Source organism: Diabrotica undecimpunctata, chromosome 3, assembly GCF_040954645.1.
Source record: "Diabrotica undecimpunctata isolate CICGRU chromosome 3, icDiaUnde3, whole genome shotgun sequence".
NCBI lineage: Eukaryota > Metazoa > Arthropoda > Insecta > Coleoptera > Chrysomelidae > Diabrotica > Diabrotica undecimpunctata.
Window position 1 is genome coordinate 97910408 of NC_092805.1, and position 13001 is coordinate 97923408.

Genomic DNA, 13001 nt, shown 5'->3' on the forward strand with positions numbered 1-13001 from the left:
TTAATATTAGACAGATGCAAAAACACCATGGGTAATTTGATTGACATTTCTTCTTACTTCAATGGTTTTTAATATCAAATTGGCCAAAATAGTGAAAGAATATTACATACTGTGGTGTAAAGCATAAATATTAGAATTCTATTTTTTAAATCTTAATTTCCACAGAACATAGTGAACTTCCTCATAGCATGTTTCGCTTCTTCGGAAGAATAATGATTTTAAACTAACTCTTTTAGTGCATTAATCATCTGAATACATATATAAAATATGATTTTAATTACTTTTTACCTAGCTACTTCCCGTTAGATACCGTAAAGGTGATCTCCCTGCATATATTTGTTTATGCAGAATCAATTAATAATATTTTAAGGCGTTTAATTTCTAAAACTGACATAGCCTAAGTGTGTGCTCCGTTATACGTTTTCAAAACTACTCGATGTCTGACATATGTATAATTTTGGGCATGAAACACAAATTATCATAAAATGTGCTCCTGAATTTAGTTTTTCATTATTTCTATGTTTAAATCTGAAAGTAGTCGTTGAAATAAACAGTGACATTTTTTTGTCTTGTATATGACAGTGGATAGAACTTATTGCTTCTGTGTATAATTACTTTATTATTTAATATTTTTAATAATTTGGACGAACAAAGGATTAATCCACTCTTTGCATATATTAGTTACATCTACACATCTAACTATAATATAAAAAAATATCGGTTCGTTAACATTTTTATAGTTCCACCATCCGCTAAGGAAGCAAAATGTTTGAAGAAAAACGGTACTGACACTATAAAAGTTAACAACTATTTGGATGAATCAATAAAAAAAAGAAAAGATGAGAAGTTCATGATAATAGAATACTTGTCACTTGTATATACTTTCGATATGCAATAAATATTTCTTTCGTTTACGATATAATTCTTTTCGCATTGATGATAAGAACATATAAAAAAAAGATGCAGGGTTCTCAAAAACGACATAAATCCAATGAAAAGCGCGGTTTATTACAGGCCGTTTATTAAACTGCTGAGTTAAAAAATAAAACAACAAATTACGAAAATAAATATCATGTTTAAGTAAAATGCAACATGTGTAAGAAAGACATACATTAAAAAACTAATCCTAATGCGTATAAATAAGAAGCAATTAAAAAAAAAAGAATACATAGACTTATTCTCTAAAACCTTTTAATATAAAAGATGTAGACACTAACCTAACCGTATTATTACAACTTGGCTAAATGGTAACATAATACTAGAACAAAACAAACGGTTCATAAGGTATCGTAACGTTTGCTGCGCTATGCTTGTGTATTAAACGGAGCTTTCAGTCAAAAAAATATATTGGTAAACCAATATTGGTTGCTTATCTTATGTTTTATAATATATTTTTAACCTCTTAAATGACATAAAAAAAGCATCTCAAGCCCGTGTGACAATACGACAAAAGTGGTAAAACAGCGAATAAACGTATCGAACAGTAACGCACCCAGGGGGGTTTTGGGGGTTTCAGCCCCCCCCAGGGCACTATTCCGACACTGTTACTCACAAATTTTTTTAAGGACTCAAAATGGAGGTAGGATAAAAAAATTTCGGTGCCCAACCAAAAATCCCCACAGGAAAATTCTAGGTACGCCACTGGTATCGAAAGGATATTAACCACTTTGGACTGTGGCGTCCTACACGCGATACACATTACACGGCTCAGTGTCGCTGCACGAGGTTCGGATGTTCTTAATACTCGAATTGAGTTCCAAGATGAACAAATGTTCATGAGTCGAGGGGTTAATATATGAAATTAATTTTTCCACAACTAAGTTTGAACAAAAGAAACTAAAATAAATACGGTAATAGTTTTTATCCTAGTATCTTTAACATAATTTCAAACTTTGGTCCAAATCTGCAAACTGACATATAATAAGTCATCGTAATAGTAGAACCATAGAAATAAACAAACAAAGTAGCAATAAATATAAATTAAAAAAAAACAATCAGTTCAGTGTTAAAAATACCCTTAAAACACCCATATAAAGAGTATATAACAGAAGTATAATTAAAAGTTGCAAACAACATTTAAAAGCACTTAATCAGCAAGTAAGGTTAATTTATAATGACTAGTCAATGTCATTGTACATCATTCCAACCGTTTAAAGTTTTTATATAAACGCCAATACACTAAAAGAGCTATTGAATTGTTGGCATATCCGGTTTAAAAAACCAGAAGAAACTTCCGAGCCTAAGTAGATCAATATTAAATCCTGTCCAAATTGGCAGTCTTACTAAGATTGACTGCAACATTTTGAATCTCTTGCAGCATTTCATTTGCACTCACAGGAATATTTAAATTTTCCTCCGGTGTTTTGAAATTTTCGTCTTTTTTCGGGGTTTTGAAATGTTTACCTCGAAGATGGACGTTCAAGTCGTACTTATGTTTAAATTTTTTGGGACACAGTGAACATGCGTGCATAGGCTCTTTACCGCATTCGAACTTAATATGGCGAGTCAACGAATGGCGCAATCTATAGGATTTTGTACATTTCGTACACATAAAAAGTTCGGTTAGTGACGGTATATCTGCAGAATTCTCATCAGTTGTCATCTTTTTCTTCTTTTTTATCTTCTTTGCCTTATTCTCCTTCTCAGATTCTCGATTCGCAAACAAATCTGAAACTGATGCAAAATTCTACGATTATTTCCATTTTTAAAAACTAAGGATTACACTACTGATACCGGTAAATTCTGAACTACGCTACTCCATATTTTTTTCTAATATGATGTCCCCTAAAACCAAACTAAAACAAAATAAACACAACAACATATCAATTCGGCCAATCTAAATAAGGTACAAACACAATCAAAAAATATGTTATAACGGTAAGAAAGATGTGTACAAAAATTTAAGATAATCGTATATACACGTATTTATCTTTACATAAATAATTACTGTCCAGATATCTCAAGTAATAAGAGACAAATACCTTGTTAAAAATAGTTTTAAAAAATTATTCTTCGAAACTAGCAAAATATCTACGAGTACAAATATAGCTACAAAAATATTACGTTTTAATTCTAAAGTAGATAACAGCCTGATTCATTAGGTAAGATATGCTGTTTTTACCATTTTTTTTAACCATTCTAGATGGTTTCCCATAGATGCGAATCAATTTTTTAAATACACGTATAAAAAGTCCTTTATTACCAGTAAAATAAACCTGAACCTGAAACTGACGGATATTAGTATAAATATTGATAAATAATATAGAATGTAATTAAGTAAAAAAAACGGGTGTGGCAGTCCAGTGGGACTGCCGGTAGAAGTTATACTTCTATACACGCGTTCGCCGTTAAAAATTTATATAGGAGTCAATCTGCACAATCATTACATATGTAATGCTATAGGTAAGAGAGAGCAGAAAGAGAAAAAGAATTAGTTATATAGGTATATGGTGCATCGTTTGCTGTATATAAACATTTAACCTATAATAGGAGTATAGTAAATGAAGGATTGTATCAATATTTTATTGAAAATATATATTTTTATTTTTATATGTGTATAAAAGGAGTTGAATGCAAAAAAATTAAACATACTCTGCAGTAAAATTCATTGTTTATTTTGTTATTAATATAAAAATTATTATACAATAAATACACTGCAACATAATTCAATATAATAATACAATATAAATTAAAATGTAATATTCATAAGTATTTAAAACTGCCAATATACATAACTTACTTTACGAAACGAAGATAAAAATAAAAAACCAACAACTCGGATTATGTTGTAAATTTTCATTTTATTTTAAAATTTGGTTTTTGCGTATATTACATATATTTAATAAGATTAACGTGAGGTTTTTAAATATTTCAAAAATAAAAAAGCAAATTCATAATTGGGATTCGAACTCACAACCAACAGCGTATGAACCAAACACGTAAAGGATTTGACAATTAGACATGACACTAACGGATTTCAAAATTGACAGTTCTCGGTAAAACAGTGATTAGTTTGAAATACAAAAGCCTAAAATAATTATAAACGTTTAATTTTAAATAATACAAAACATATCACATAAATAATAATATTAATACATATTATATTATATATAATATTATATATATACAATATTATATATAATATATATAATATTAAATATATAGGTATACAAAAGGAACATTTTTATTCTCGAGAGAGGAAGAGAGAGAAAATATATCTTCTGTCTCTCTCTTACTCATTATCTTACATATGTAATGGTTTCACAGATTCACTCTCATGCAAATTTCCAACGCCGACCGTGCGTATAGAAGTATAACTTCAATAAACTTTTAGATTACCATATTCTCCATTAAAGTTTCTAAATGAAGATCCTATCCTCTTCTGACTTCTAGATGTAGATCCTATCTAGCATCTTTTCCAATAATGTAAGTTTCTAATTTGATTAATAATCATATTAAAATACGAAGAATATCAATTAAACAACATTAAACTAATAAACAACATTTATTGATTAAACAACGGATTTACATGTTTGGTACGCAAATGCTTTCGAAGGTTGGATCTTCTATGTGATTTATAAGGACAAAGGGTGCAAGAAAGCTTTGGCGGTTGCCCACATTCTCTCATATGGCACAAAAAATGGCAGCGGTGTTTGTATCGTTTACCGCATTTTGAACACTCGTTATTAGGATCTAAAACAAGCCAAGCTGTTGTATATTAAATAAAATCAAGCGGTATATATATATATATAGAGTTATTACTAGAAAAGCAATGGAAAGTTATATAATAAGCATCACGTTACATATCGTATCGTAAATATGTATACCACATCTCTATTGAATGTAGGTTCTTGAACTAATATATTCTTTATTCAATACACAAGCAAAATTCCAACTTGAATGCAGTGGATATTATGAATATGTCAATACTTACATGTTAAGATATTAAATTCAATCTAGGATTTGTATGATGTTGCTGATCGACTTTGGTCTGTAAATAATAAACCTCCTTTATAGAGTAACGCATCATGTATCAGCTATTTTGTGTAGGATGAGCTAGCCTGTAGTAAGCCAGAGATGGCTTATAAAGGAGATATTTCTATCCACGCTAAAGATAACTAGCTAACATCCATCTACTACGCCTTAGGCCACAAGTATTGTTCTGAAGCTATCTTCTTGTGGCATCTTAATACAATTTACTACTTTTATTGAGAGTAAGCCACAATTTTACTTTGAAATAAATTTATTTTACGTGTCGATTTCCATTTCGGAAATCGTTCTCAAAATCCCAAAAAGTATTAATGTAAATTTGGTTAAGATTGGGTGCCTGCCTTTGTGTCCCTGAGTTTGACTTCAACCTACCATTACCTAATGAGCCCCAACATAGGGCGAAATATGTCATGGTGTAGCTGAGCACACACTTTTAGACAGAAACGACAGAGCATGCATGTGGCGGCCCTTTATAAAGCACATTACAGAAATTTGTTTCGGAAAAATAAAGAAATTAAAATACATAATAACAAGGAATAATTATTATCAAATTGTTCTTTTTATCGTAAACTTTTAGTCTTGTTGAACAATTTAGTCAACTCAAAACAAGAATATCGTGTAAAGGTGGAATAAACAAGAATTTATTAAAATAGTTTATTAAATTTTTCTACCTCTACCTCAAAGCTGTAATATAAAAAATATATTAGAAAAAATTGTAACAAATAAAATTGTGGAGCACTTGTAAACACTTTATAAACTTATATGTAATCTGAGGAACTATATGAAAATGGTAAAGAAAATCACATCAGTTAATTTGAGTATTGTCGATATTGTTCTTAAGTTGGTAAAGTACAATCAAAATCAAAAGTATAAATAAAATTTTGACTGTACTCCGTGGTTAACTCCTATCTTTTGCTCTTAAGGCCCTACACCTGGTAAAAAATTAAAAATATTTTTTTTTTCATTTTTAAAAATGTAACATTACACCATTCCATACCGAAATATGGATATTGATTTAAATAAAAATAATTACGATTTTTTTCATATATACCTAAACCAATTTCAAGCTGCCGTATCAAAAAGCATAATATATTTTTCAAAAGCATAATATTTCTAAACCAATAACAAGAAACTACCCTCTATTAAAAATGTCTTAAGTCCAAAACTTTCAATCTATTATATCTCATATTTCAATATAATAGAAGTCAATCTATTAACTGATTTTAGAATTCCAACCCTTGATTCATTGAAGAGACTCTTAAGAAAGGAAATAATCCTCTTAACATCCATCCAACAAGAAACCTTTATTTAAAACTTGGGTAACCAAGTTAAATATTGTGTTTATTAGTCATATTTATTGCTTATATGGGATTAACCCACAATTAATTGTAACGATAATTACATTTTTAACTAAAAAAATTGACATTTCGACTTATACTCCAGAAATCGTTCTCAAAAAGATTATTTAACAATTTTGTTAAAAAGAGTGTATAACCGCCAAAGTTGATGAGGTTTCACATTTCACAAAATTGAAAATTGACAGACTTGGCCGCACACTTGGTGATATAAGCATTTGTGTGTTGTATAGGTATTGTGTATGACGGAAGACGATTGAGCAAACTACGATACCTAATCTAGCATAGGTATAAGCTTTTTAAGATGCATAAAACTGTAAAACTGTATAAAACATTTTAATGATCCTACTCATATCCAGAAAACTACAAGATTTCAAAATATTTTAATTAATTTACTTAAGCTACGAGGATAGATTGATAGTAAACTAGCCTTTGGTAGATGGCGCTACTTGATACCGAATTGGTTTCGGTTTTGTGTTTTCGGAGAAATGAAAAAATTCGAGTATCGTTCGGTGATTAAGTTCCTCCACAAAAATGGTAAAACGAATGTGCAAATTAAAGCCGAACTAGACGAAGTTTATGATGAGGTTGCACCTTCGTTAGCAACAGTAAAATTTTGGAAAGCTGAATTTGTTCGTGGTCGTACGAGTGTTTTTGATGATGAGCGTCCCGGGAGGCCAAATCAAGTCACCACGCCGGAAATGATCAACAAAGTCCATGACATGATTATGGCAGATCGTCGAATTAAGCTCCGCGAGTTAATAGAGGTCCTAAACATTTCCTACGAACGCGTACACAACATCATTCACCATCATTTGGACATGAAAAAGCTATCCGCGCGATGGATGAAGCGTTTGCTAACAATCGATCAAATGCAAAAACGAGTGACCACTTCGGAGACGCTTTTGGCGATGATACGGCGCGATCCAAAGGATTTTTTTCGCCGATTTATTACCGTTGATGAAACTTGTGTGCATTATTACACACCGGAAACCAAAGAACAGTCGAAACAGGGGCGCAAACGCGGCGAAGGGCCGCCGAAGAAGAATAGAGTGCACATTCGGCCGGCAAAGTGATGGCGACTGTTTTCTGGGATGCAAAAGGCATCATCCACATCGACTACTTGGAAAAAGGAAAAGGAACATACAAACAAAAAATAAAAAAGTGCTCTTTCACCAAGACAATGCACCGGCTCACCGATCAGCCGTCGCCATTGCAAAATTACACGAATTGGGCCATGAATTGGTTGAACACTCACCGTATTCCCCAGATCTTGCCGCCAGCGATTTTTTCCTGTTTCCAAACCTAAAACAATGGCTTGGAGGACGCCGTTTCGCAACAAATGATGAAGTCGTCGCTGAAACTTCTGCCTATTTTGAAGAGCTCGAGCAAAAGTACTATTCGGATGGGATAAAAAAATTGGAACATCGTCTTACTAAGTGTATCGAGCTAAAAGGGGACTACGTTGAGAAATAAATCGATTTAATTCCAAAAAACTTGTTTCTTCTATCAAAGGCTAGCAATGAGATTTCCCGTTTATTACCAATTTCAATAAGGCCTGATAGTATAAAAAATTTTATTTATAATTTCTATAATAATATAAATTTCTTAGTATCAGAGTTTCCTGAACATTACGATCATTTTCTGCTGATACATATATGTTTTAACTTCATAAAAAATCAATATTTGTTTTAAGATTCATAAAGAAACAAAATAAGTTTTGGACCATACACGTTTTTAACGTAGGGTATAAACATTTTCAATAATATTGCAGAAAGCACTTATTCTAAAACTGTTCATATATTCATTATCAATCTAACGTCTCGTCATATTACTCGTACCATATGTACAATTTACTCTTTACGATAAAAAACAATAGAAACGGTGTGTTTAAAAAATTCTAACATCTTATATAATATATACGTTTGTTATTTCCGGACCTGATTTTTAAATAAAATTTTTGTCTGAATTTTCTTGGGGTTTCGGTATGAGGTTCATAAAACACTTTGTTTGAGAGTAAAATCGCATTTTATTATTTCCAATATACATTTTTTATTATAATTTGACTCTTTTTCTATAATATGTATATTTTGTGTGCATTGACACTAGCTATTATAACAGGGTTAAAGATACAATTGGCGCCGGAACCTGTAAGAAAGGATGTCCCCGGCAAAAATTCCATACCACATTATTATTATAGTATACGATGTATATTGTATATTGGAGATAATACATATTAAAAAGCAACCAATCTGCATCAATAATAAGCCCGATATAAAAGATATGTCCAATTTATGTTATAATTTAATAAATTATTTATAAAAACGGCTCGTGGCATTTGGGGAGCACCGACAGAAGTGACTGTGACTACTTCTCATAGAGCGTTATTGTTAGATGTGGGTTAATTCAATTTTATGTCTGCTTATTACTGAATTGTTAATATTTTTTATAATAACACCACACGTCTAAATTCTTTAAAATAAAATATCTTAATTTTTCTTTGTTTAAAAAATTGTTTAATGATTTTAGTAATTTATACATCCTATTACTGCGGCAAGAATTGTAGCATGGATAAAAATGGCTGCGCACTACGTGACATTACAAGAATTATTGAAAGGAGTCTATGTGCAGTTCAAAATGTGTACCAGCGCTATAAAGAGACTGGTCTAATAACCAGAAAGCCAGGATCCGGGCGAAATCAAATCACCACCCAACGAGACGATAGGTTTGTGGTGTCCGCAAGTTCGCGGAATAGAAGAGCTTCTGCGCTTTTCTAAGAAATCAACTTCAATAGGTGAGATATTAATTTTAGTGAATGGACCGTTAGAAAAAAGGCTTCGAGCTGCTAGATTATCTTACAGAAAGATGGCTACATGTGAACCATTACAACGCTGGAATCGGATAGCAAGATTAAATATCACCTCCATTGGAATAATGTAAATTGGAGAAACGTATTGTTTTCAGATGAGTCGCGTTTTTGTCTCAATGGGTCAGACGGACGTCGTCGAGGAAGATATGCTGCGGCTTATAGTGAAAAGTGACTCTCATTTGGTGGTAGGTCGGTTATGGTCTGGGCAGGAATTACTTCACAAGAACGCACAGAGTTAGTCTTTAGTCTTCATATAAAATCGCTTCCTTACGGCTCACAGATATATTACAAAAGTTTTAGATGGTCATATTAGCCTTTCACGACTGTTATGGGCGAGCATGTCATTTTCATGCAAGATAATACTAGACCACATACTGCCAGAGTTGTCAGAATATTTTGGTGGTGGAAGTAGGAATTAGGCGGTTTAATTGGCCACCACTCAGTCCAAACATAAATCCTAATGAACATATCTGGGATAAGTTGGGCCGAAGTATCCGAAGGTATACACCCGCTCCAAGAATTGCCCAGGAGCTACGAGAGCCTCGTCGCCTACAAACTGTTATTAATGCAAGAGGGGAAATACACGCTATTGGTAAAGATTATTTTTCCAATAATGTTTAGTTTTAATCATTTTTTTGTCAGCTTCTTAACAATAAGTCGCTCTTTGTTTTAACTGTAAACTTGTTACTTCTCCTAAATAAAGCTCAAAAACCAAAATATTGCTATTAATCCAATATTAATTATTAAATTTAGTTTAAAAAATATAGTACCACCAAACAGAAGTTTACAACCGAAATGTCAACGATAGATCACAATCTCAATGTGTTATTGCTATATTGTTTGCTCGTCTCGGTCACGCGTGAGATTGATTCGAGCCAGTGCAGAAACATACAAGCATACTGAGCGATAAGACGTATTCACTTCAAAATATTTACTAAAACACTGGCAGATCTTGCATAATAATAAACCAAATGTGCCATTAATTTTAAGGAATTCGCCTGTTTCTGTATCATTTTAATTTTAGCTACCAACAGCGTAACATGTATATAGTCTAAATTCTAGTATATAATAATGTGTTAATTGATAATGACATTTCGCTGAAATGTTTGAACCATAATACTAATTGTTTTATTAGTAACAAACCAAAAATACAAGAAAATTCGGACAAAATTAAATTATATATATAGGTAAGAGATGCAGATAAAACGAAAACAAATTATCTACTCTTAACAAAAAGAGTGTAACAACATGTGCAACCAACAATTTGGACATAGAATACAAAGTAAGATTATTCTTTAAACATCCTGTTTATGGGAATCATAACCGCAACTTTAAAACCTATACTAATATTTATATATTTGTTTCAAATTTCAAATATAAAGGTTTTATCAAAAAATATTTTCACTAATATCTAAAGACTTACTCTATCAAAATATATCGAATATCGAAGTAACATCTTAATATCACTTCTGGAATATATTTTACTAAAAAAGTTATCCATTGTAATAATTGTATAAAAACTCGACTGCTCATTCTACTACCAATACGCAGAAATTACCAAAAAAATTACAAAACTTTTTACAAAATATGTATAATTTAAAAAAAATATTTTTAAATGGTATACTTAAAAAAGCTTAGTATATAATTAAGCATCGCGAGAACAAAATTGAGCATTCTATTCAGAAATGTAGAAGCGCTAAAAAGACTTCCTTGGCAAATCATATTCAGTTAACCAGTTAACAGTGAATGAGGACTAAAAAAATGTGTCGGTTAAAGTAAAATTATAGCAATTCGTCAATATTTGTAACATATAATCGAATGTGGACAGTAGAAACAACTATGGAGTATATTTCAGTACTTAGATGAGATAAAGGTCTCCAACCGAAGAAAAATAGATGCCTTCGAAATGTTGGCTTACAGAAAAACTTATCATTGAAGGTAAAATCCGTGGCAAACGATCGCGAGGAAGGTCGTCCATATGCAGAGTGGTTCAGGCCAGAGGAATTATTGTACATAGTCTCCATGAAGGTTCCCTAGTAGCTTAAGACAGAGAAGGATGGAAATCCATGATTCCCGAGAAGATGAGAACAGGGGAAAAAATAGAATAGTGTTAGTTAATATTATCTGCCACACACTTCTGTCCCCACTAATGTGTCATTGTCACGATTTAATTAACTAATGTTGCTAAAATGAGCAGCGTTTGCGGCTTCTGTAAAAGAATTTTTTATGGTCAGCTTATTCCGAATCATCTTCAGAAATGAACGATATTTATTACTACATTCAATCAATGAAGATAAGATTAATAAAAGGCGAAAAATAGTAGGGAGAATGGATAAGTTAACTGCCAGCAGTTCTTAGAAATAAACTGTATTCGTTTGAATGCCTGATTCTAAAAACACATTCTCATTCAACTCATTTAGATGCCTTATTTTCTTCTCAAATGGGGGAATGAGTCTTTGGTATCAAATTAATTCTTTTTAACGCCTTATTCGACTGAAAATCTAATTGTATAGCTTATGATTCCTCTACGGTTCCTTGGCAACCTTTCAAAGTTTCACATAAAGTTTAACATTTTGTGAATGCTGTTAATTTGTACTCTATAAAAGTCAATTTCTACTCTGTAACGTAAATAATTTTATATTGTACAAAAAAAACATTGTAACTAAATGAAAAAGAAGACACAAAGTAAGAGAATCAGGTTCAAAACAGCTACAGAAACGGTACAGATGAAAATATGGAGAAAGAAGCTTAAATGATAATATCTGCGAGAACAAAACACTTTCATGGTTTAATTATTTCACTTTGTGTTATTTGTTTTGTAATTTTTTTGGTGGATGTTGGTAGTCATCTGATAGGCAAAAGGCACATTATTTAGTCATACATTGAATGTGTTGATGTCTGTTCTAATAATTTCCAAAAAATTATCACAATAAGACCGTGGTAATACTTGTTCTGAAATATCTTGAACAATAGGAACAACTGTTTCGTTTCGTAGGAACAACATTATAAAGTGTCTGTGGTATTTAAATATGGGTGCGTGTGACGTATTGTTAGTGAAATAAGAGAACATCCAAAACCAATTTAAAAACATATGGAACAAATGCCAACAACTAACTAAAGTAATAAGAAAATCTATGTCATAAATACACATTAGATGATTATCGATTCCAATCGAATCTACTTAAAGTAGTGTCATTTTGCAAAGGTGAGTTTGTTTTCTATGTCTCCATTCTAAGCTGATCAATAAGCATTCTGTAGTTTTCATTCCATTCTGATTATGAGTATTACGTAGTTATGACAGTCTTTCATCAAGTCCTCATCCTTTAGTCTGCATCATTTCTGACTGTAATAATTGATAAAAAGTATATTACTATTACAATATTATAATAGTAATTATCTTTACGATGCACATTAAGTGTATAATTCACGTTTCAAAAACAGATAAGTTTGTTAATAGATAAGTTCATGTTTCTGTGCTATAAAACGGTTTCTTGAAGGTCATGAAGGTAACTTATCGTGTAGATGTATGTGCAAAAACACATCACAAACAAAGTTTATGATCAGATATGCCAATTCTCCGTAGTTTTAGGTAAATAAATGTATATAGGTTTTAGTGTATATTATAGTCATATTTAGGTCCCATATATCTACGCTCAAACTGTTGATGGTAGTTCGAAAAACATAGCAATTAAGTTACTGTGAATAGGAATGAAATATTTGCCCAATCTCATAACTTATTTCACTAAAAAACGTCCACGTAAAGGTGATATTGATTAATATAAATGAGT

At 31.4% G+C, this 13001-nt stretch overlaps 1 protein-coding gene across 36 annotated transcripts in view; it reads right to left on the reverse strand.

The window, feature by feature from the left end:
- The window catches only part of lola (longitudinals lacking), a 604955-nt gene that overhangs the window by 376414 nt on the left and 215540 nt on the right, over positions 1-13001 (reverse strand). The window contains exon 5 of one of the 36 annotated variants that reach the window (XM_072526339.1): positions 1056-2673. The exons of 34 other annotated variants lie outside the window; for them this stretch is intronic. In XM_072526339.1, the coding sequence (XP_072382440.1) occupies positions 2255-2673 (419 nt within the window). In that variant the 3' untranslated portion in view covers positions 1056-2254. Of the gene's footprint in view, positions 1-1055; positions 2674-4497; positions 4693-13001 lie in introns of those variants that run through there. One more of the 36 variants, XM_072526376.1, reaches the window with a different exon arrangement.